This window comes from Marmota flaviventris, chromosome 1 (genome assembly GCF_047511675.1).
Source record: "Marmota flaviventris isolate mMarFla1 chromosome 1, mMarFla1.hap1, whole genome shotgun sequence".
NCBI classification, from domain to species: domain Eukaryota; kingdom Metazoa; phylum Chordata; class Mammalia; order Rodentia; family Sciuridae; genus Marmota; species Marmota flaviventris.
In genome coordinates this window covers 49,662,620-49,688,158 of record NC_092498.1, presented here as the reverse complement: position 1 = coordinate 49,688,158, position 25,539 = coordinate 49,662,620, and the positions used below count along the sequence as shown (strand labels likewise).

Here is a 25,539-nt window from a genome sequence, read left to right as displayed (position 1 = left end):
AAGAAAAAATTTGTGTCGTTTTCTTTATAATATCATATGATTGTAACATGGTAAACATTAAAGTACTTGGAAATTTAATTATATATGAAGGACACAAATATTCCTTAAATCAAACATCTCTTCCTTTTCTTTAAATGTAACTTTATATTTGTCATTACATCTAGTAGCTTGTTCTTTTCAACAAATGTGTCTGTATTTCGTTTGATAATACAATGGATTTAAATAGAATTGAAATTTCTCATATCAAGAATGAGCAAATAATAACTATTGTGTAAGCATATTTAAGTGTTCTACAGTATTGGGATACTAAATAGCAACAGTAAAGCTCTTGTTGTAACCTCACTTTTCCTAAGTTGAAAGTTTCTTTTGAATCTATAAACCTTGTCTATATGTGTTAAAAGTATATTCCGGCAGTCCTTCGAATGTTCAGTCAGTTCATTCTGTGTCAGTCAAATTAGTCACCTTTTGAAGCCAGTAATCAACCAATGAATCTGACACGTAATAATAAAGTATTCTTAATACTTTAAAAAATTGACCTTTTTGTGGGACTGCAAATTGGTGTGGCCAATATGGAAAGCAGTGAGGAGAATCCTTGGAAAACTGGGAATGGAACCACTATTTGACCCAGCTATCCCACTCCTCAGTCTATATCCAAAGGACTTAAAAACAGCATACTACAGGGACACAGCAACATCAATGTTTATAACAGCACAATTCTCAATAGCTAAATTGTGGAATCAGCCTAAATGCCCTTCAGTAGATGAATGGATAAAGAAAATGTAGTATTGATTTGCATTTCTCTAATGCTAGCGATGGTGAACATTTTTTCACATATTTGTTGATTGATTGTATATCATCTTCTGAGAAGTGTCTGTTTAGTCATTGGGCCATTTGTTATTGATTGGGTTATTTGCTTTTTGGTGTTTAACTTTTTGACTTCTTTATATACCCTAGAGATTAGTGCTCTCTCTGATGTGTGAGGGGTAAAAATTTGCTCCCAAGATGTAGGCTCTCTATTCACCACACAGATTGTTTCTTTTGCTGAGAAGAAACTTTTTAGTTTGAGTCCATACCATTTATTAATTCTTGATTTTAAATCTTGCGCAAAAGTAGTCTTATTAAGGAAGTTGGGGCCTAATCCCACATGATGGAGATTAGGGCCTATTTTTTCTTCTGTTAGATGCAGGGTCTCTGGTTTTATTCCTAAGTCCTTGATCCATTTTGAGTTGAGTTTTGTGCATGGTGAGAGATAGGGTTTTAATTTTATTTTGATGCATATGGATTTCCAGTTTTCCCAGCACCATTTGTTGAGAGGCTATCTTCAATACCACTCTAAGATTTCATCTCACTACAGTCAGAATGGCAGCTATTATGCATGCAGACAACAATAAGTGTTGGCAAGGATGTGGGGGAAAAAGTACACTCATACACTGCTGGTGGGACTGCAAACTGGTGCAGCCAATATGGAAAGCAGTAGGGAGATTTTTTGGAAAATTGGGAATGGAACCACCAGCTATCCCTCTCCTTGGTCTATACCCAAAGGACTTTAAACAGCATACTACAGGGACATAGCCACATTAATGTTTATAGCAGTACAATTCACAATAGCTAAACTGTGGAACCAACCTAGGTGGCCTTCAATAGATGAATGGATTTAAAAAAAATGTGGCATATATATACACAATGGAATATTACTCAGCAATAAAAGAGAATAAAATCATGGCATTTGCAGGTAAATGGATGGATTTAGAGAAGATAATGCCATGTGAAATTAGCCAATCCCAAAAAACCAAATGCTAAATGTTTTCTTTGATATAAGGAGGCTAATTCATAGTGAGTTAGGGAGAGGGAGCAAGGGAAGAATAGATGAACTCTAGATAGGGCAGAGGGGTTGGAGGGGAATGGAGGGGGTATGGGGTTAGAAATGATGCTGGAATGTGATGATGATTATTATCCAAAGTTCATGTATGAAGGCATGAATTGATGTGAATATACTGTGTATACAACCAGAGATATGAAAAATTGTGCTCTATGTGTGTAATAAGAATGGTAATACATTCTGTATAACAATAAATAAAGAAAATGTGATATATATATATATATATATATATATATATATATATATATATATACACAATGAATATTACTCAGCATTAAAAGAGAATAAAACTATCTCATCTCATTTGCAGATAAATAGATGGAGCTGGAGAAGATAATGCTAAGTGAAATTAGCCAATCCTCCAAAACCAAATGTGGAATGATTTATCTGATTTATGGATGCTGATTCATAATATGCTGTAGGGTGGGGAGGGGATGGGAGGATTAAATGAACTCTAGCTAGGGCACAGGGGAGGGAGGGGGCACAGGGGTAGGAAAGATGGTGGAATGCAAGGGTCATCATTATCCTGAGTACATGTATGAAGACACGAAGGATGTGACTCTACTTTGTGTACAACTATAGATATGAAAAATTGTGCTCTATGTGTGTAATATGAATTGTAATGCATTCAGTTGTCATATATAACAAATTAAAATTTAAAAAATAAAAAGAATTGACCTTTTTGGTCCTAAATTCTTGGTTATATATAATTTGTTTTCTGTACCATCATTATGATGTGAAACAACAAAAAATAATGCTGTGATCCCATTTCTTCACATAGAAGCTGAAAACAGATGGGGCAGCAGCAGCTTGGATTTTTATTATATTCATGATTTTAACATAATTTAATATGGGATCCAGGCAAACTTCTACATATGAAGACATCTTTGAAAGAGAGCTATGAATTGCAGTGTTTTCAGAATAGACGCTTGATGTCAAAGTGTTTACATGTTCCAATCAGGGCAAATATAAACATGTTTATATAATGTGTTATTGATGTTTTCCATTTTCTTTGAACAATGAAAACAATGAATTTATCTATAGTAGTTTGCTTCTCTGCATATATATGTATAAATGTGTATATGTGTATCTATTTGTATACATACATATATACACAGATATGATAGAAAATATTACTTTTCAGGGATTTTATTTAAAATAGGATATAATTTTTAACATCTGGGGACTCATTCCTATGTAACAGAAATTTCTTTGGTTTAATAATCTTTTAAATTAGTTTTTCTGTCATCTGACAGCTTTGTATTTACTATAAATTGTGCCAACTGATAATTTTTCAGTTTTCTTTGCTTTATTCCTCCCACATACAATAAAATATTGATAAATATCATGTAGCTGATAAAATAAGTGATTTTATAACACATGTGAAATTTTGTAGCTATTTTTTGTGTGACCTTGAGTTGAGTTCAGTGGAATACTCTAACCTAGTTCATAAAAATTTGAACCTAACCTTTATAGCTTTGTGAGCTTAATATGGTTTGATTATGGGAAGGTATCAGTATGTCTGTCTTGGTAGCTTTGACTAATTTGATAATGTTATATGCAAGTAAGACACTTAGGCTGTGGGAAAAAAATTGTAGTATACAAGTTTGTATTTGATATAATTCTCAACATAATGCCTGGTTAATGACAAATATTTTTACTTGTTATCTGAATATATTCTAGATGGAAAAAGAGAAAAATGCTTGATTTAGTGGGAAAAATCTGTAAAAATTAAACCTGTTTAGTTATAAGTTTCTAAATAGTATGATGAGTCATTATGAACTGAGAATTTGGTTTAAGAAAATTAAGGTTATTTGTATTCTTAAGTGTATTTCAAAACAGGCTGAGGTTTTTAAAAATAGTAAAATATTTGGAGACTGAAGTTTGAAATTTCATTTATTGGGTAATGTCTAGAAATTCACATTATATAAATTTTACAACTATAAAAAGTTTGAAAAATATGTATTCTGCAGTTCTCAAAACCTTTTAATAAATTCTCTTAATTAAATGGCATCCTAGTTTATTTTAGAAGCAAACATTTTTATGACTTATTAGTCACATTCCTTAGAAAGTCAGACTTTGGTTGACTAATAAAACAAAAGTAGGTGAAGGAAAAATACCAATTGATAAAATTTACACAATTGCTTCAATTCAGGAATACTATTTTAATAATCTAGTAATAGCAATATCAATAAAAATAATAGTAGCAGTAATGATAATTAGCATTACTTTCTATATTAATGGGGGGAAGCAAAAGCAAATTAATTACAACAAATAATGTGTATGCAAAACAGAAATGTTTTTGATGATAAACAAATTGTGACTAAGCTCATCTTACTGAATGGATGCATTAGTGGGAGGCCAAGGAGAGAGGTGATTGTGTGTAGAACTGCACAGCTACTTTTTGGGGTGGTGGGTGGGAGAGTGCTCCACATCCAATCTCTTGTTAGAATGACAATTTCTTAAAGTTCATGGAGAAAGACATTTAGAAAATGTCTTTCAAATGTGATTCAGCTGTTTTAATTTGGGGAATGTTCTTTAAAACTGTTAAAAGATGTCCTTTTGTGACCTACAGCACTTTGGTTGGGATGCTGTGTTCTGTGAAATAATGACCCCCCACCCCACCCCCACCCCCACCCCCACCCCACAGTGGCTGGGTAGGGAAGTGTGTGTCCCCTGATCCCCAAGTGAATGCAGGCATTTGTGTTTATACATACACAGACACATATATACATGCACACAAACACAACTGAGCTTGCTTTAAATTAGTCATCTAATTTGAGGCAGCTGTGGCTATTGGCTAAATCATACTTTATACAAACTAAGATTATAGGAAAAGAAAATCTGCTTTTTCCAATCATAACTGTACTTGAACACTCCTTTTAAAATATCTCAGATTATGTTACACTGTGTTGGTAAACAAAGATTTATTTTTCCCCAAAAATCTCTAAATTGTTACTTAAGATTAGACTTATTTTTGGTCTTCCTTATCCCTGTCAGAGTACTTGGTATAGTAGTAGGTTTTCAATAAATATTTGCTGATCTGTTGAATAACTTGAATAAACATTAAATTGTAGTATAACTTTCCCAAACAAAATTGAGGCAGTTATTGCTTTAAAGTTTCCCTGTGTACACATTTAGAAAGCTGTAGGGTAACATAGTAACAAGAGAAGTGCTGTTTAAATCTTCAGGCTTCAACAATGAATAATATGAGAATGAATGTCTGTGTTTCTTATGCATGTTGCACAAAAAAAGCATAATTTTCCTAGAAAAGTTAAATTTGACTTATTTTTACCTTATTAGATTTTCATTTAAAATATGCATTCAAGGAGCTAATTTATAAATATCAGTTGCTTTTAGTAATAAGTAGTTTTGACTGTTGAGAAAGTTGATCCACAGCTGGAACATCTTTTGGTCACTTTCTTGGCATATTTCCCTTTGGAGAATGAATGGTCCAGACTCAGCATCGTATTGTGCAGTCCCATTCACCTCTCCACTTCTTTTTTGCTTTCCATACTCATCTGGCCACCTTCTCTCCTTTCTCTGCCTTTTTATCTACACTACTGCATTCCCAACTCAAAGAAGAAATTATTATTTGTTATGCCCTATATTTGCAGGAGTAGGTTGTTAGAGCAGCTTACCATAAGTTTACTAGGCTATCTGTGTGTTAAGGGACTGATGGGTTCATATATTAACCTACTGCAGGTTTTTGCAAGGCCCAATGTCATTGTAGGATACCATGCATGTTGGGAGGTAAAGCTGGGTATGTGACTCATGTTTGGGCAGATGTGATATGTCACAAACTCATATAGAAGTCTTTGGATTGTGTCAGATTTGCAGATGTTTTGACATTTTATCTACTTTATATAATTCCTTACATTATACGAACACTTTTTGGTGCTAAAATGTATTTGTAATTATTGATATATTACTTGAATTTTTTTCTCTATTGATATTATAATTATTTCTCTACCCGACTTTATAACCATATTTCACAGTGATGTTCAGGAACGTTTCAGGGATTTATAATACTTAGGAGTTTTATAAAGCAGTTCCACGAAGTATAAGAATGAATTATTTATTTATTTCTTAATACCAAAATAATTGAGCAATTCTATAATTTAGCAACATAAATGGATATTTTTATAGGGCAAATGGGGTTTGTTAGTAGAATTTTGTGCAAAAGAATTTAAGAAACTAATGCTAGAATAATGTCTTTCAGTATAAAAAAAATTCAGATCCACTTTAGAACAAAATATTTAAGTTTTTCTGTTCTATTTATTCACATCCTAGATTATCTTTCAGTTTTTAGCTTCCTGAATCCCTTTTGAGTCTTCTTGGACATCTGTTTTGTGAATTCAAGTTTTCTCTTATGAGATGGAGCTGATAATACCTCTAAATGCTAATGGAGGGTGACTGAGGACTCTCCCTTCTCAGATTGACCTGGCCCTGTTTCTGTCAGTAGGTGGGCAGCCAATGGGATGGATCCAGAGACGGACAGACAGGGGGTTAGGGCCAAAGTGCATATGTCGTAGCCTGAGTCATAGCATTTCACTGCTCCATGGCCTCAATTCTATGTGCTTAATATAATGTAGGCCTTCTCTTTAGACCAATGTAGGTGGCAGTGTATGGGACACCTGATAGCCTTGAGTGACAGAGTGCAGTGATCCTTTTCCCTCCCTGGGATTTTTGTTTGTCTTTAGAGACTTGTTTGTGTCTGTGCTGAGAATCTTTCCATATTCATTTGAATCATTTTAATTTCTTATGTCATGGACAATATTCTGTTACAAAAAGCTTTCCTTGCACTTTTTTTTTTTTTCCTGTAACATTCAGGCAGGTTGAGGTTAGGTTGTATGTGAGAATGAGTTCCCTAGACAAGGGATAGGAGGGACAAGCTTTTAATTTCCACCTTCCGGTGTTTAATTCTCCCCTCTGGAATAGGTAGGTGAGCCTTAGGGGCTCCTTATTTCAATTCCCCACCCTGGAAATTATATTCCTTATCATTATTTCCAATGAAATTTGTTTAGGTTATGTGTTTTCTAAGCAGACAAAAAATTAAGACTAGAAGAGCTTGAGTCTTAAAATGTGGTTAAAATTATACAAATTAGAAGATGAGAGAAATCCTGCTTTAAAATTTGTTTTGGTTCTATCCTCTGTATCATGTGTATCTGTCTATTCATGTTAGATTGCTAAAAATCTTTAGGAGTTACAGCAAAGCATTCTGCTGTGTAAATTAGTCTAAGCCTATGCATTGATACCACTCTACCGATGATGTAGTTGGGTAGATTTCTCATGATTACCATCGCCAGCAAATCCCAAGTATAGCCAAACATCAGAGTTTTTTTTTTTGTTTGTTTGTTTTGCTTTTTTAGGTACTTTTAAACTATGTAGCTTTATCACCACTGTATTAAAATTTTGAAATAATAAGAATAGGGTAGGCCTTCAGTATCTGAATTCTTTTATAACAAAGATCCTTGAATTATAATTAGCCTGATTTGGGATTTACATACTTGTTCTTGATTTTTTAAAAATGATCACATGTGCCTCTTAGTGGCATCTCCTCTATTTCTCTGGCTTTAATTTTGCACAGCTTGTTGAGTTCAGCTGTGGAAATTTCCTTTGAGCTTCCTCTTCAGACAGCACTGAAAAGATTAAGGAGTTGGAGGTGTCTGGAACCATGAGACATTGAGTCTTAAGAGACAATGGTTACTGGGCAGAGATACACAAGACAATTCAAAGAACAAATGGAAGACGTTGTCAAAAAGGCATAGAGAGAATGATGATCAGAAGGAACAATACAAATACAAACACAGGATGCCCAGTTACATTTGAATTTTAGATAAATAATACTTTTTAGTGTATATTCCAAATATTGCATGAGTCATATTTACACTTAGAATTTATTTAAGACAATTGTAAAAACAGTGTACTAAAAATAACCTCTTGCTTACCTGAAATTCAGATTCCTCTGGGAATTCTGTGTTGAATTTGGCAGCCCTGCCTGATATGAAAGAGGTCAAAGCTTATTGCTTAGACTCAGTCCTGTGCATAGAATAGCCATTTAATTAAACTAGCTATATACAAGTAGTCTAATACCTTTTGGTGTGCCTTTTATATTATTTCTTTGTTAATTCCTTAAACACTAGCATTGAATGTGGCAGAATAAACTCCCATTTGCTTGCCCTCCTTCCTGGGAATATCATTATTTAGTCTCCTGTTTTTGACCTCATTTATTTAAAAAAAAATGTGCTAAGAATTTGACTTTTCTTATCACCAACATCCCATATATGAACTCAGAATTGCTTTTAGAATCATAAAATTGAATGCAAATATTTATGTCAGCCTGATCTTGGTGTTCTATTTAATGTTAATTGCAAAAAGGCTTTTATCTTTTTAAATCTTCATAAATCCTTGAGTTTGCTAATATGAATGTTTGCAGTCAAATCTTGGAGGTAGTATACTTACTATGTTTGCCAGCTAGATCTTGTAAGGCTGAAGCAGGAAATAAATATGAAATGTTTTTTGTTTTAAGGGAATAATGTGATCCTTACATTTTGTCTTTATATACATGGATATAAATGCAAAAATTAGACAATATGATTTAATTTATTTGAAATGAATAAAGTTGTTGCAATAATATTTCTGATTTAGGTACCATCCAGAGTTTCATTATTTGTTAGGGAAACATCTGGTTGGGCATTTGAAACTCTTGGTCGTGGTATGCAGTTTACAAGTTCAGCCTCCTTGTAAAAAAGGCTAAGACGCAGTACCAGTGCTAACTTAGAAGCTGTTGTCTAGTTTCTCTGCCTCCTTAGCACACCATTAGTTATCTAATATCAAGCCCCTTCTATCAGAGGTGGCTGGATTCCTCTCAAGTTCCCAGGTCAGTTGCTTAGTCAGTCATGGGATTCCATTTCTTTTACCCCTCTGGTTTCTTTAGGGATGAACATGTGAATGGTTCTGGCCCTTGATGTGTGAGGGCAAGTCTGATAGATAGAGGATGTGTTGATTCTGGGAAAGTTTCACCTCTTTTCTTTCATCATCTTCATCGTCTTTGTTTTTTTTTTTGTTTGTTTGTTTGTTTTTCCTTTTTAGAGGAAAAGGATTGTCTTCAGTCCTTGTTGTGCAAGGATGCTTTGCACAAAGTTGATGTGGATTTTTGGAGAGGTGATAAATGTGAGGACAAAAGCAAGCTCAGAGAGGATGTAGACAGGGAAGGCCTGGCTCCTTGATGACTTCATCAAGCAGCTTAATTAACTGACTCTGGAACTCCTTTCCTTTGGGACTTCTTGAGATATGTGATAGTAATCTCTTTCCCCATGTAATTGGTTTAACAGGTATTTTGGGTTTCGACTTCTGTTACTTCTAGTCAAAAGCAGGGCGATTAAATAAATAAATGTACCTTATTGATATTCTAGTGCTGTTCAAGTCGGAAAGTTGGTCAACTGAGAGGATGAGCTAAAAACCTCTTCCCTTCTTCTTCCCTCTCTCCCTTTGCAGACAGCTATTTCTCATCTGTGACATATCTAGTTTAGAAAGAAATCAAGAACTTCAAACATTTCTAAGGAGAGCCAATTTGTGGCATGTTTTTTTTTCCTCCTGATAGTCACTCTCAAAATATGTATTGCCTACTGGAAAAGGCCCTTGTGTGGCATGGAGCTGGTCAGCATGTTTGAATTTTTGGATGGGCATGCATTTGTCTGCTGCCGAGTCTTTCAGAATACTTTGTGATGAACATAAAAATCACTGTTTCTTGCAAATATGGCTTCAGCATAGGGAAGGTTGCCATGAAATACCAGATGGTACTGAGGCACAAAGTTCTTCCTGCCTGAGAACAACATCATCTGCAAAACAGAGCTACTCATGCTGCAGCTCAATCAAGAAATCCTTTGCTGTCTCCTTAGACCTCACTGAGTCTGGTCATGAACATATTATTTGGACAACACACAAGCTATCTTGGAATTCTTTTCTAAGACTGTGTCTGCTCCCTCCTCCCCACTCACTAATATACTGAAAGTCTTTGCTCAATGGTTGTGACAAGATACTACCCAGGAAAGTAATCGTGAATGGTGGAATTTCTTCTACTATAAAGGAATTTATATTAGCAAACATTGTACTTAGTGTGGGAGTGTAAAGATGACTGGCATCCGTGTTTAAGGAATCTGTACCCTAGTCAGGAGAAAGCCACAAAAGCAAATGGTAGATGTATGTACAAGGTACAAAAGTGGCACAAAGGATAAGATGATTTAATCTTGGGGGCATTTGGAGGAAGGAAATTATTTGCAGGTTTTATTTTGAGTTAGACTCTAAAGAAAAGGGTTCCAGGCAGAGGGAATAGTGTGTGCAAAGTCACAAAGGCAAGAACCATCATGATGGGATGGTGTTTTGAAGGCAAATGAGGAAGAAGGGGATGTTTATTCACTTCTTCATCCTGACTTTATCATGTGATCAACTTGCTGGACTTTGGGAGTCCTGTGTATTGACCTTTGTGTGGAGAATGTGATTTGAATTCAATAAGAAGCTCCAAGGGTAGCCATTGGGTAAAGCTTGGCACCCAGTCCTGCTCCCAGATTTTGTGAACTTAGCTTTCTCGTTTGGAAAATGAAACTCCACCTCACAGGGAGCTGTAGACATTGAAATAATCCATGTAAAGAGCTTAGAAATGTGCTGAGTATGTAATAAATGCTCAAAAAATGTTACCTATTATTACTGGTTGTTCAGTTATATTAGGGATGGTTAAGAGGAAATCCTGCTGTTGTAAAAAGTTAGTCCTCTCATTGCATACCTTGACATAAACCATTAGAATGAATTGTAGGAAAGCATTGGCTAGAAATTTGGATGGCTCATGACAGACTCAGTTTTGCTTTTTCAGGTCAGTAACTTGGCCCAGCATGTGCTGGTGGTCATACCATTTTCTGTTTTCTTCCATAGTAAACCTTCAAGAAAGCTTGTTTGTGTAACCTCATTGATTTTTTTTTCAGACCTTAATGCTGACTGGGTGGGGAGTGGACATGACTCGATTGCAATAAGAACTTCTTAGCATGGCTCAGGAGGCTTCTGTTTCTCTTTCAACTTTCTATCTTCACCGTCATCTCTGAATTACTAGTTGCAGGAGAAATTGCTCAGGTTGCCATTTATGGTAATAGATTTGCATTTACTTTCAATGAGCTTTTTTATTACTGGTGTGGACCATGGAAGGTTATTTTCATGATCCTTTTCCTTCTCAGAGTGGTGAGTGAAATGCATGCTGTCAGTGAACAAGAGGGTCTGAAAGCAGATATTTGGAAGGTAATGACCAATGAGCCTTGCCAGTTTTCTCTCTTTGTTTACTTATCACTGTGTTCAGGGAACTGGAGAGTCCTGTTGAGTAACTCCTCAGCACTTAACTAGATTATCTTTTCTAAAATGCAGTTGACTGAAGACATTGGGTCAAATAAAAACAGCCAGTGAGTGGGGTCAGGGGAATGTAGTATTAGAATAATAGTTGTGGACTTGGTTTGTAGAGGCCTAGGTAAGAGTCTTAGGTCTGTGATCAAATTGGTTTTGTATCTTAACCTCCAGTCTGTTTTCTAGTCCATAACATTTGGGGAAAGGATGGTGGGTAATAATACCTACTTTACTCTTTGATAGTGAATCAGTACACAAATACAGTTGTCTTTTATTTCTGGTGTTGGCTCCAAGATACCCACATGGGTACCAAAATCTACCAGTGCTCTAAATCTTTTATATAAAATGGCTTAGTGTTTGCATATAACCTATGCACATCCTCCTGTATACTTTAAATCATCTCTAGGTTTCTTATAATAACTAATGTAATGTAAATGCTATGGAAATAGTTGTACTGTGTTATTTAGAGAATAATGACACAAAAAGCTGTGTTCAGTGCAGAAACATTTTTTTTTTCCTGAATATTTTCTGTCTGCAGTTGGTTGATTGTGGGTGTAGATATGGAAGGTTGACTACCCTGAGGCATTGGATTTTGGCCCTTATTCAGTTTCTCTTCAGCACTTTGCCCCAAACTTATGTATGGCCACGCTTGCCTCTGTGAATGAGGCCTTACCTGTTTTGCATGGTGCAGCATGGCTGGGTCATCTGTGTCTTCATGGCCACATGAATATCATATGCATTTCTCAATACTTGTACTGACCACTGGAAATATCATGTCATATTAATTTAAAAAAACATCTAGTAGTCATATTAAGACATGAAAGAGGTGAATATTTTTTAATAATTTATTTTGCCCCATACATGAAAATGTTTCTCAAAGTATAGCTAATATGAAGATATTAGCAATGTATTTTATGTTTTTTGTTGGACTGAGTATTTGAATCTAAAATGTATTTTAGGCTTAGAGAACATCAACTTGTACTGGCCACATTTCAAGTGCTGAGTGGCCAGGTGTAGCTCATGACTCCTGGACATTGTGGCCGGGAACCCATCCATTGTTAATTGTTCCTTAGCATCCATTTTAATATTAATTTTTGTCTGGTTTTACAATTGCTGAATAAAATAACCATGCATTTCTAAAATAAGAGTAGTTTATAAAACATTTCATATGTGTTAAAACATTTTAGCATCTCATTTCATAGAATACCCTGTTAGATGTGCATTATTACTGTCTTATTATATAGAAAGATTTGAGGCATTGAGGTTAAGGGATCCACTTAAGACCATACAAAACTTGTGGGGATCCTGTATACAAACATTATCGGACTGACTATAGAGACCCCTTAATGATGCCACTGTCCCATTGGTAATAAATGGCTCTACTAATTAATGAAATAAGCTATATTTGATAGGTTGCTTTCTGATCCATTGTTGAGATTAAGGTTATCTAGAATTCTTGTAGTTGCACAATACACACTAGCTTTTCTGTGGGGGTGGTCACTGTAAGAATAGAGGATGTGGCCATTCTAGTAGGAAATAGGACTAGTTTCATAGTAGCCAACTGATATTTATTCCTTTGTTCACACACACTGAGAACATTCTGTATGCTAAGCATTGTTCTGGTGCAGGGTTAAAGCAGCAAGTTAAAACTAAGTTCTTATCCTAAAGCAGCTTTCAATGGAGAGGGTCCTTAAATATTAAATAAATACACATTGCCGTATACAATACATTGAATTGTAAAATAGACACCTTTTTCCAGAAAAAGTCAGTGGCTGTGAGCTAAACAGAGAATAATATGGCAATTGGAAGGAATGTAAGCTTTAGGATACTGGTTCAGACCCTATTCTTGCAAGCTGAGGCAAGATGTTTTAGCTTTTTCAGCTTAATTTCATTATTTGTAACAATGATCTTTAGGAGTTTTAGAAACATTAATGAGGCCTAATGTCCAAGATTACCAGATTTCAAGGCTGGGAGCTGTGGTACTTGGGATGCTGAGGCAGGATAGCCAGCCTCAGCAACTTAGCAAGGTCTTAAGCAACTTAGTGATGCCTTGTCTTAAAAAGGGCAGGCGATGTGCCATGTGGGCTCAGTGATTTAACCCCTTTGGGTTCAATCTCTGGCAACAAAAACCAAAAAGTACCAAATTTTCATTACACAGAATAAAAAAGTTCAGAAGATCAGATGAACAGTATGGTTGCTATTTTTTACACTTGAAATTTGTTAAGTAGATCTTAAGTGTTCTCAATGCACAATATAGCTGTGAGTTGATAGACATGTTTACTATCTTAATTCTGGTAATCATTTTACAGTATCTATAAATTGGTGTCAAATGTGTATTTTTATTGGTTATAATTCAATAAGAAGCAAAAGAATACTGAGATGCATGGAATGTGCCCAGTAAAGCATGGTAGAGAAACTGGGAGCAATCACGGATTTAACATTAACAGTTTAGAATTCACCCACTGCTCCCCACAAGACAGCACCATAATGGATGCAATTTTGCTAAGGTTCGAATTCGACAGGGAGAACAATAAGAATGTGGATGGAAAAGGTTCACTTGGCAGCTGAATGAGCCTAGCCTGGGGGCTCGCTTGTCCATCATGCAATAGGATTTTGCTGTTACGTACTCGTCGCTTAGCATACATTTTATTATAAAATATGTTAAAGCAGTATTGCACATTTGGGGATTTTTAATCTTCCTCTCAATATTGTGGGATAATAGAATTCAGTCTGCCAAAATAATGTTATTTTCTGTCTACCGCAGGCACTTAGGCTCAGGTGCTCACTGCTCATTGGGGCAGGTTTATTAAATAAGGAGCTTTTCAGATGAAAAAAACATATGGGAAGAATATTTTATTTTAGAATAAATTAAGATAAACTTCACCAACAACTACTATGCTGGCCTAGTACTATGGCATTTTCTCTCTTGTTTGGGTACCTCACTGTGCTTTTGATGGGTAAGGATTTAGTACCATATTACCAGTTATTACATATAACCAGTAAAGCTCAAATAAAAGTAGTCTGTACCTGTGGAGGTTATTACTCACATAATGGCAAATTAGGAGGTGGGTGTTCCAGGGTGGCTATTCTGCTCCACATCATGTGGTCTCTGGGTGTTTTTGTCTTGCTACCCCACCATCTTGATGGTCAAGGCGACAGCTCCAGCTGGTATATCCAATTCTAGCCAGCAGGAAAAGAGAAAAGAGGAGGACACAAAAAAATGGACCTCACCCACCTCTTAGGATTTCTGGGAGAACCTGTATATGTTTCCTCTCATCTCATTCACCATAACTTAGCTACTTGGTTATATATGGTCAAAGGAGCCTGGTACTTGTAGTCTTACTCATTGCCCAAGTATAGATGGAGTATCCTGATCTGATATGCTTGGGATCAGAAATGTTTGAAATGTCAGATTTGGGGGAGGGATGAGATTTTGGAATATTTGTGTAGACTTTATAGGTTGAGCATCCCTAATATGAACCCCCAAATCCTCCAAAATCTGAAGGATTTGGGGTTTGGGATTTTCAGATTAGGGATGCACACCCTGTGTCTGTGCTTATGAAAGAAGGCATGAGGGGCTGGGGATGTGGCTCAAGCAGTAGCACACTTGCATGCACTGGGTGCTGGGTTCGATCCTCAGCACCACATAAAAATAAAAAAAATAAAGATGTTGTGTCCACCGGGGGGGAAAAAAAAACTAAACATAAATATTAAAAAATACTCTCTTTCTCTCTCTCTTAAAAAAAAAAAAGCATGAATAATACTAGTGCTACCCACAGGGCTTGTCATGGAGGAGAGGTGTCTGCCTCTCTGTTATTGTTCTGTCACTCTTTGGGGTACTCTATTGATTTAGAAACATGGAAGGTGCTGATGATTTTACTCCAGTAGTTTGATGTAGATGTTTTGACAGAGTGTTGATGGGAAGGGGAAAAGAAAATAGCACCTACCCTTTGGTCTTTTCCTGCTAATACATTTCACTGTATCTAATTAGCAGCCCTGCAGCTATGGCTTTGTGCATTTGAACAAGTGAGTGTCTGTGTCTAGAGTAAAGTTTCTTACCTCCCTAAAAAATCTCTTTCTACCTCTATTTGATGGATCTGAGGAAAATATGCACCCAAGTTCCATTCCTGGACATATGCCTTCCCCAAGTCATTTGCTACTTGGCTGTGGAATCTCGAAGTGACTATGTTCGCTCACCAGGATGCCTGTCAGCTGCTGTGGCCAGTGTGGAGCCACAGATGGAGATGCAGGCAGAGCAGGTTCTACACAGCACTGGCTCTATGGACCAGCCAGTCCACTTCTGCTCCTGCTGGAGCAGAAGTCCTGGCCTACTTCTTCAGTTGATCCACAAGTTAGAATGCAAAGCTAGAATGTAATTTGAACATGGGGGAAAAAACCTGAGGAAATGTAAAATACCTCTGTATTCTGAAACCTAAGTGTTTTTCTTGTGGTTGTTATTATAGAAAAGTTATATGGATTTATAAGTTATTTTGGCTTTATAAAATTTAGTTATATCAATACTTGAAATATTCTTGTTTTAAGGCTGATCTCTTGGTTGTATTTAGATAGTTTCCAGGGTATTTATGTTCTAGTTAAATTTCTACAGTTTAGTTTATAGAAAAGGTTTTTCTAAAATTCTCATTACACAATTTCTGCTGGTCAGTTTATTTCTTCATATTTGAAAAATATACATTCCTTGTTAAATACAGTAGTCTAACACAAATATGAGCTAAATTAAAAACTTAGGGTGAATAAGAACAAAATGAACTGCCCCTAAAATTGTTAGTTGCAATAACAACTGGAATAGTGCATGTGATGGCAGGACTCAGGATTCCTGAATTATTCCTCATCTGATAAATATTTTTATAATGATTTGGATAAATTCTGTGGATAATAGTTTATTATATTAGTGGATGTAACAAAGCTAACAGAGTTTTGCATTCATGGGGTGAAAGAATCAGAATTCTAAGACAAACAAAAAAAAATAATCAACTGGAACACAGAACCAAATAAATATAGCAAGATGAAGCATGGCCTAATGAAAATCATGTAAGAATGTTTTAGAAGTTTTTGTTGATTATAAGCACCATGTGAGTCAGTTGATGTGACTGCCAAGAAGAGTTAATTGGTTTTTAGTTTGGATTAATAGAGTGCTTACGGTGTGGGAAGTCATCCTCCCCCTTATTTCTGTGTTGGCCACACTATCCTAGGGAATTGTGATCACTCTACCAGTACCTTTAAAGGGGACACTACCATTGTGAGTTTCATTTCCTTAGTCTTAGAGCCATCAAAGTGCTTTCATGTACTTCATTTTATTTAACATGCTCATTTTATGGACAGCCCAGAGTGTATCCTTAGGAGAGTACTCAGGATATTAGGGGAAAATAGGAGAATTTATTCTACAAAAGAGAAGACCTGTAGATAAGCCAGTACCCAAATTCAGATTCTTGAACTGCTATGCTAAAGAAAATAAGTGACATTTATTCTGTTTTATCTTAGATAGTACAGAGCTAGGATAGCTAGTATTAGACAACTTCAAATTTTTATAACTGTCCAAATTTGACAGTTTCTTTGAGGTAAGACAGGTGCAGTGTGTGAATGTCTATGTGTGAGAGGCAGGCTTAAATGGGGTTTGAGAGATCAGTTGGAATAGATTTTATAAAGATTAGTGTATTGAATAGGATGTTGAACAGAGTGATTACTTTGGTTCTTTTTTATGACTCTCTTGGTTTAAGTTTCTTTGAAATCCTCATGCTTGAAATGTTAAAGAATACAGAAAATTTAAAGTCTTCTACCTGAAAGAAGAAATGAAAAGTTAACCAGTCTGTTGTCTACTTTCCATGCAGTATAGACTTAAATAACATTAATAAATATTAATAATATAATAATAATAATAATAATTATTATTATTATTATTATTTTGCAGGGGATTAAACCCAGGGGCGATTAATCACTGAGCTACCTCCCAGCCCTTTTTATATTTTATTTTGAGATAAGGTCTCGCTAAGTTGCTGAGGTTGACTTTGAACTTGTGATCCTTCTGCCTCAGCCTCCCAAGCACTGGGAATACAGGTGCGCACCACTGCACCCTGCTGACTTAAATTATTTTTAAACAACTTTGACATAATTGTTTTCAGTTTAAAGATATACAAGTTGCTATTGTAGTTTATTCTAAATCTAAACAAACATTTGAGTAGATTGTGATTTAAAACCCAAAATAAATAAAGCAGTGTAGGTTGAAAAATCTTTTCCCTTATTTTTGAACTGTTCATTTCCTGAAGACTTCCTTTCATAGTTTCTGACTGCATATGGATGCAAATTCACATAAGTATTCTCATTGTGCCTATTTTATATCTGAGTGCTACATTATTGTACTCATTGTTCTTTAAATTGCTTTCTTCCCAGGATATTTTGAAAATATTTTCATATCTGTATATAGAGAGCTTTCACATCCTTTCATGCAAGTAATAGTATATCGTGTATAGATAGCACAATTTGTTTCTGATTTATAAATATTAGTTTACATTTTTGGCTATCAAAGACCATTATGAAGTATTCTTCATGTAACCAAATTAATGACTTTTGGAGCTTTTAATAAAGTTTATTTTACAGCATTTTGGGATTCACAATGACATTGACCAAGAGTGGAAGGTAAATTTTGCATGTATTTCTTGCTCTCACACTTGCAAAGCTTATCCTACTTTCAACATCCCCCACCAGAGTGGCACACTTGTTAAAACAGATGGTGGGGGATGGTGAATTGCCCCCCCCAGGGGGGATTCAATTCCCAATAGCAAATAAATAAATAAATAACAATGAAATAAAACTCCAGATGATACATTGAAACATCATTATCACCCAGAGTCCATAGCTTATAAGGTTCACTCTTGATGTTGTACCTTCTGTAGGTTTGGAAGAATTTCTCATGACATGTATCCATCATTATCATATCACTAGAGTAGTTTCACTGCCCTAAGAATCCTCTTTGTTTTTCCAGTTCATCCCTCCCTTCCTCCCTAATCCCCAGGCAACCACTAAGCTTCTCACTGTCTCTACCATTTTGCCTTTTCCAGAATGTTACATAGTTGGAATCATACAGTAGATGGTCTTTTCAGAATGACTTCTCCAACTTAGTAACATGTGTTTAACTTTCCTTCATATCTTTCCATGGCTTAGTAGCTCATTTCTTTTTAGTGCTAAATAATATTTCATTGTCTGGTTGTACCATACTTTGTTTGTCCACCCACTTACTGAAAGACTTCATGTGTTACTTTTGTAAACATTCATATTTGTGTGGACAAAAGTTTTCAATTCATTTGGGTATTTACCAAGGACTGCAAGTTTTGGATCATATGATAAATTGTTCATAAAGTAGCTTTGCCGTTTTGCCTTCCCAGTAGCAATGAAGGAGGGTTCCTATTGTTCCATATCCCTGCCAGCATTAGCATTCTGGATTTTATACATTCCAATAGGTGTGCAGTGGCTTCTCATTCTTTTAATTTGCATTTCCCAAATGGCTTATGATGCAGAGCATCTTTTCATATGTTTGTTTGCCATCTCTGGATCATCTTTGTTGAGGTGTGTTATTAGGACTTTGGCCCATTTTTAAATCCTTTTTTTTTTTTTTTCATTTTCTTATTGTTGAGTTTTCACAGTGCTTCGTATACTTTGAACAGTTTTTTATCAGATACATTTTTATTTTATTTTATTTTGGGTACTGGGGATCAAACCCAGGGGTACTTTGCCACTGAGCTATAGCCCAGTCCTTTTTATTTTTTACTTTGAGGCAGTCTCACTAAGTTGCTGAGGCTGACCTCAAATTTGATATTCTCCTGCTTCAGCCTTCTAAGTCTCTTGGATTACAGGCATTATGCCACTGCACCCAGCTTCAGATTCATCTTTTAAAGGTATTTTCTCCCAGTCTGTTGTTTGTCTTCTCATTCTTTTGACAGTGCATTTCACAGAGCAGAAAATTTTTAACTTTAGTGCGATCCAAAATATTATCTTCTTCAAGAATCTTGCCTTTGGTGTTGTATCTAGAAAGTCATCATCACAAAACCAAAGGCCATCTAGATTTTCGTTTTTGTTATCTTCTATGATTTTTATAATTTTGCATTTTGCATTTGGGACAATGATCCATTTTGAGTTAATTTCTATAGGGGGGTCATAAGATGTGTGTCTAAATTCATTTCTTTGTTTTTGCGCATGAATGTTCAGTTGTTTGTTGAAAAAACTCTTCTCTCTTTTTGTTGTCTTTTATCTTTTGTGATAGATCAGTTGATTGTATTTACGTGGGTCTATTTCTGGACTCTCTATTTTGTTCCATTGATCTGTTGGCTTATTCTTTCACCCATCCCTCCCTGTCTGGGTCAGTGTAGCCTTAAATATCGAAGTAGGGTACTGTCAGTCGCCAAGTTCTTTTTCTTTAACATTATAGTGGTCATTATTTTTTTTACCTTTTTGTATTAAATTTAGAATCAGCTTGTCATATCCAGAAAATAGTTTTCTGGAATTTTTATTGAGATTGCATTGAGATCAAATTTGGGAGAATTGATATTAATTATCTTATCTTAGACAAAGGTGCCAAAAACATGCATTGGAGAAAAGATAGTCACTTCAACAAATGGTGCTGGGAAAACTGGAAATCCATATGCAACAAAATGAAATTAAACCCCTCCTATCTTTCAGCATGCACAAAACTCAACTCAAAATGGATCAAGGGCCTAGGAATAAAACCAGAGATCCTGTGTCTAATAGAAGAAAAAGTAGGCCCTGATCTCCATCATGTGGGATTAGGCCCCAACTTCCTTAATAAGACTCCTTTGGCACAGGAATAAAACCAAGAATCAATAAATGGGATGGACTCAAACTAAAAAGTTTCTTCTCAGCAAAAGAAACAATCTGTGAGGTGAATAGGTAGCCTACATCTTGGAAGCAAATCTTTACCCCTCACATATCATATAAACATTTTTATTATTGACTTTGTGTATTGCTGTATTGATTTAGAAAATTTTTGTGGATATTTTTGGACTTTCTACAAAAATTTCATGTCATCTATAAAGGAAGCTTTATTTCCTCTTTTCTAACATGTATAATATATATTTCATTTACTTTTCTGATCTTATTGCATTGGTGAGGACTTTTATTATTTTTTTGAAAATCATTTATACGAGAGGATATCCATGCCTCATTCCCGATCTGAATGGGAAAGCTTCACATTTCTCACATTATGTATGATGTAGGGTTTTATACATGTTGTCCATCAATCAAGTTGAGGAAGTTACTTTCCCTTCCTAGTTTGCTGGTAGTTTTTATCATGAATGAATGCTGGACTTTGCCAAATGCATTCTATTGAGGGGTTTTATATCTGTATTCAGATGATATACTATCTGCGGCTTTCTTTGCTTATGGACTTATAGATTTGTAGTCATTAGTAGAGAGATCTTATACTAAAGGAAATCTCTCATGTTTTCTTTTAGTTCCTTTATTCTATTTTTATAAGTTAAGTTTTAATCAATCCATAATACTGAGTTATAGTACAATTTATTTTTCCTTCTGGACAACTGCCTGGTCATTCTAATGCCATTCTTTGAATGGACCACCATTTACTATTTTGAGATATTCTATAGGCATTTTATAGAACATTTTTATTATCTTTGGGTCTATTTCTTGAGTCTCCTCTATCAGTCTCTGTCTTTTGGTATATTATAAAGTTTGTTTTGACAATGCAAGTAGCTTTTAGGAACTGCTTTCTGACTACCATGCTCAGTACTATATTTTAATTTAATGTCCCTTTTCTGTCCCTATCTTGCATATGTGGATATATGGATTTCTTCTCTATACTAATAAAGTACCCATTTATTGACTCTATATTACATAATATTTGATGCTATTTTATGTCTTAAATGTAACTCTAGTATCTGTTATTTATAAAAGTTGAAGCCTAATATTCAGCCAGGTGCCTCTGACATGTTTGTGAACTATACCAGTTTTGTTGGACTTTTCAAGAAGGTGGATTTGCTCAAATCTCCTTTTTTAAATTCATATCCATGAATTTTTCACATCATAATTACCAAAATGTAACACAGTTACAACAACTGAACTTAAATGCTGATAATTATTTAAGTTCCATTATTTTACCCAGACACTTGCCTTGCCAGGTGAAGCCCTTCTCAGTGATTCCCAGGGCTTGGAAACAAAATGCTCTCAGCTGCCTCATTTCTCAGCAGTTGCTGTCCCAGTCCATCTGGTCCCTTTTGTGAACTATGCTTCAATTGCTAAAGACATGGGCTTAGTTTTCCTTGCCAGTAAAGTACACATACAAAGGGTCCCTGCTTTCATTTTCTTCTTACTGTAGAAATAGATATTGTAACATAATGGTGATGTTCCTGCATTTCAGCTTGGTTTAGCTTCCCCTCAAATAACCTTGGTAAAGAAATGGAATTGTCTTCTCTCTTCACTACTCAGAGCAAGAGGGCACCCCCCCCCCCAACACCTGGGTAAAATGGGACACTTCTTTATCAGTCTGTTACTACCAGCAACCATTTCTTTACAAACTATCTTGTTTGTTAGACTCCGAAATAAAACCGGTGTTTTGAAAGAGCTTTTCTCCCTTATATCGGAATGGCATTTTAATAAGCCTTTTGAACAGATTTAAACTTATTTCACATCAGCTTTCTTTTCTGAAGCCAAGTCATACCAGTTTTGTTTAGCTTTTCTAATCCTTTAATCATTTTATCCTCAGCATGTTTCCAAATGCTTCACATTTCCATAGATTCCAGAACTGGTCTGAGTTCTTTAATAAAGCCTGATCAGGATCGAATGAAATGGAAGGATCGCTCCTTTGCTGTTATGTATTTTGAGGTGTATTATTTCCAAAATGAAATAGTTAAGCAACAGCACAATGCTTCTGCATGGCCCCATACACTCCTCGTGACGTGTATGTCCCCATAGGATGAACATTATGCATGAGCCTGTGTAGCTACACAGAGATCTGTGCTGAAAAACATTCTGTACTTGGTTTGATGCTGTGTTCTTGCTGTCTTTATTTAAATAAGTGGTTCCTTCCTTTTATTTTTCATTGAATCCTACAAATCAAGTAGTTGACCCTGCTTGTTGTTGATGACTAGAGGACATGGTTGGTAATCATAACCCATTTCTAACCCACCACCCTCAGTAATAACTATAGGAGCTGGACCCCAGGTGAGGCAGTCTGATCATAAATTTACATTTCCTTTCCTGGTTCACACCTCCTCCCCCTCTGTGCTTGGAGATGCACTCACTGCCCACCTGTTGTCTCTGTTTTCCTTTGGATTTGTCTCCTTCTCATTGCTCCATTATCTCCACTCTGGCACTAAGGTATATTCATGGAATCCAAATTTCTGGCGCTCAGTAGTTCCTTCCAGAAGACTCTGCAAGGATCTTTTATCCTTTATAGGCTTCCCACTTATTACCTTTTCTCCATTGTATTGTCCACTTATTTCCAAGAATTCTTGCCTCCTCTATTTTATTTGTTTAGGACAGCTGGCAATTCTGTACAGTAGTTAATTTCCCACCCAAAGTTTAGATTTTTCCCTGACTTTTTGCAAAGAGGCTGGGATACTAATTGCAGTCATTCTGTCTTGGTAGAAATTTCTATTCCAGTTCCATATCAGGATTCTGGGGTATGACACTTTAAACTTGAGCCATAGTTACAAGTAAGAGGATATTTTAGTTCTATTTGTTTTACCATAAAGCTAATTCCAGGTGCCAAATATAATATGTAATTTAACTTTGAATAATCATTGTGTATGTCATACATTGGTTCATTTATCAATTTATGTCCATTTTTTTTCTTGTAGCTTAACAAACAACAACTACAGTTACTAAAAGAACGGTTCCAGGCCTTCCTCAATGGGGAAACCCAAATTGTAGCTGATGAAGCATTTTGCAATGCAGTTCGGAGTTACTATGAGGTAAGTTTGAGGAGCTTTGTTTTTGGCACTTTGCTGCTTTTTAAACTTTTTTTCATGGTTTTCTCATTTTAAGAAATTTAATGATAGGAAGTCTGAGTTTGCAATCTTCTTGAAAGCGTTGTCAATTCTATTTTGCAATTTAAAAAACTCTAATTCCACAGCCTGGTTTTGAGAGATAAACAGAATTGGAAATTATTCACATCTTTTGAAAAGTAGGCTGTTTAGAAAAGTCTTCTGGCAGTGATTGATACAGCTGAGTATAGCTATCTTTAGGTCCACATGTCTAAATTATCCTTTTTAATCAGGATTTCAATTGTAAGTTGCTATCTTATACCATTTTGTCCCCTAAGCGTTATAATAATTAAGGCCAGTAACTAATTTTAAGAGGATAAATGGAACTTTATTTTCTTCTTGAAGGAACCAATACAGTCTTGCTCTTCTGCTTTTAGCTTGTGACTCATTGGGGATTCTCTATGGATTTCCTATGAGCACCAGTTTTCACACATGGTCATTAACTGCTTCATTGAGTTGCCAATAGATGTTAAGTTTAAAGAGTTCTCTTTTGTCCTAAGCATTTCAGAGGCCTTAGGAGAATAGGCTACTTCTGTTCTATATACACTCTAGACCGTTCTGCTAAAGAAACATGTTAACATGCAAACATATATTAGACTATTTTAAAAAAGGAAAATGGGTACAAAAAAAATGGTTTGAGCTTTCCTGAGGCAGGGATTTTTTTTATGTGAAAAATAAAGTAACTGGATGTTACAGATGCTTGGAGGGGTTTGTAATCCATGAATGGTATGCACTAGAGGTTACCTAATGCCCCTCCAGAGAGACTTTTGTTGGCCTATGCCTTGGTCTCAAGATGAAGTCTGGCTTACCAAGTGTGCATCTGACACATATCTGTGAAAAAAGTGGTCTAAGTAGACCTTGACCTGGAATATCTTATCAAATGTACGATCTTCCATTTCATCTCAAGATTCAAAGTCTGAGTCTTGCTTGATGAAATCTTGCCCTGAATCTTAAAAGATGAGATGTAAGATCCTACACTTGCATCATGTGATAAAATAAAAGTCAAAAAAGTCTGTATTCAAGATAAAGAAAATGAAACTCAAAAAAGTAATTTGTATAAATACATGTAAATATTTTAACGAAACAGCTCATTTTGAGTTTTGGTAAGTGCATCATGGCACTGTAAGATGATAATATTAGGGAAACTGAAATTGGGTGAAGGAAATGAGAGAGTACTCTCCACTATCCTGGTATCTTTTTGTAAATCTAAAATTTTTCCAAAATAAGTTTTTTTTTTCTTTTAAAGTAAGTATAGTACAATCTGAACATAGTGTAATAAAAGGCATAGAGAAGCTGTGCTTATATAATATTGTGACTCTAATGATAAGAGATTGTATCCCCATTGTATTATACCTGCTGATCATGTTCTCTTCTGGGCATTATCAAGTGATTTTTTGATAGATAGAGACAAGTACAAGGTAAATCATATAATATTTGATTACTGGAAAGAACTAGAGCTGTTTGCCCCGGTCACAGATAGGCTTTCTGTTGAACATGGTTCAAAAGCAAAATGAGGACTAAGATGGAAACTGAGGCCGGTAAGATTTCCTTTCTGTTACACAAATGATGTTTTTTGAGTGAGTCTATGAAAAGCCTTTTTGCATCTTGATATTGTAGGTCTTTATATTCTGTAGACCCTTTAGAGTTATCTGGGTCTAGGAATGTGGCTTAGTGATAGAGTGTATGAAAGGCCCTTTGTTTAATACCCAGCACTGGGGAAGAGAAAGAAAAAGTCATCTGTCTGTTCTTTATGTTTGTGGTACCTTCAGATATTTGATCTACTTTACTCCTCTTTAATACCTGGAATCTTAGTATGAACCCCAACATATATTTCTTTTTATCCACGTTAGATGATCAAAAACCTTTCTTCATGGTAAATAATTTCTTTTAGTTAGGTCATGCTAGAATTAGATTTTTCATGCTGTTTCTAGGCAGTCTTTGTTTAGAGGTGTGTGTATGCATGACATTTATCAATTTTAATATCTATTCACCATGGATACTATTCAAAGTATATACTGTAAATTTAACAATGATTTTTATATGACCATATAATTTACATTACAACCTTTTAAAATGTCTTACATACTATGAAGTAAAGAGAATAATAAAGAATTTTTTTTAAATTCCATCAATTTTTGTGGAGGGGGGAGAGTAATCAGGGATTGAACACAGGAGTACTCAACCACTGAGCCACATCACCAGCTCTATTTTGTATTTTATTTAGAGACAGGGTCTCATTGAGTTGCT

The 25,539-nt window shown here is 35.4% G+C and overlaps 1 protein-coding gene across 3 annotated transcripts in view; it reads left to right on the top strand.

The window, feature by feature from the left end:
* Cadps2 (calcium dependent secretion activator 2) overlaps nt 1-25,539 on the top strand; it is a 527,786-nt gene that overhangs the window by 125,559 nt on the left and 376,688 nt on the right. For all 3 annotated transcript variants that reach the window (XM_071612817.1, XM_071612816.1, XM_071612815.1), the window contains exon 2: nt 23,107-23,220. In XM_071612817.1, coding sequence (XP_071468918.1) covers nt 23,107-23,220 — 114 coding nt within the window. The remainder of the gene's footprint in view (nt 1-23,106; nt 23,221-25,539) is intronic.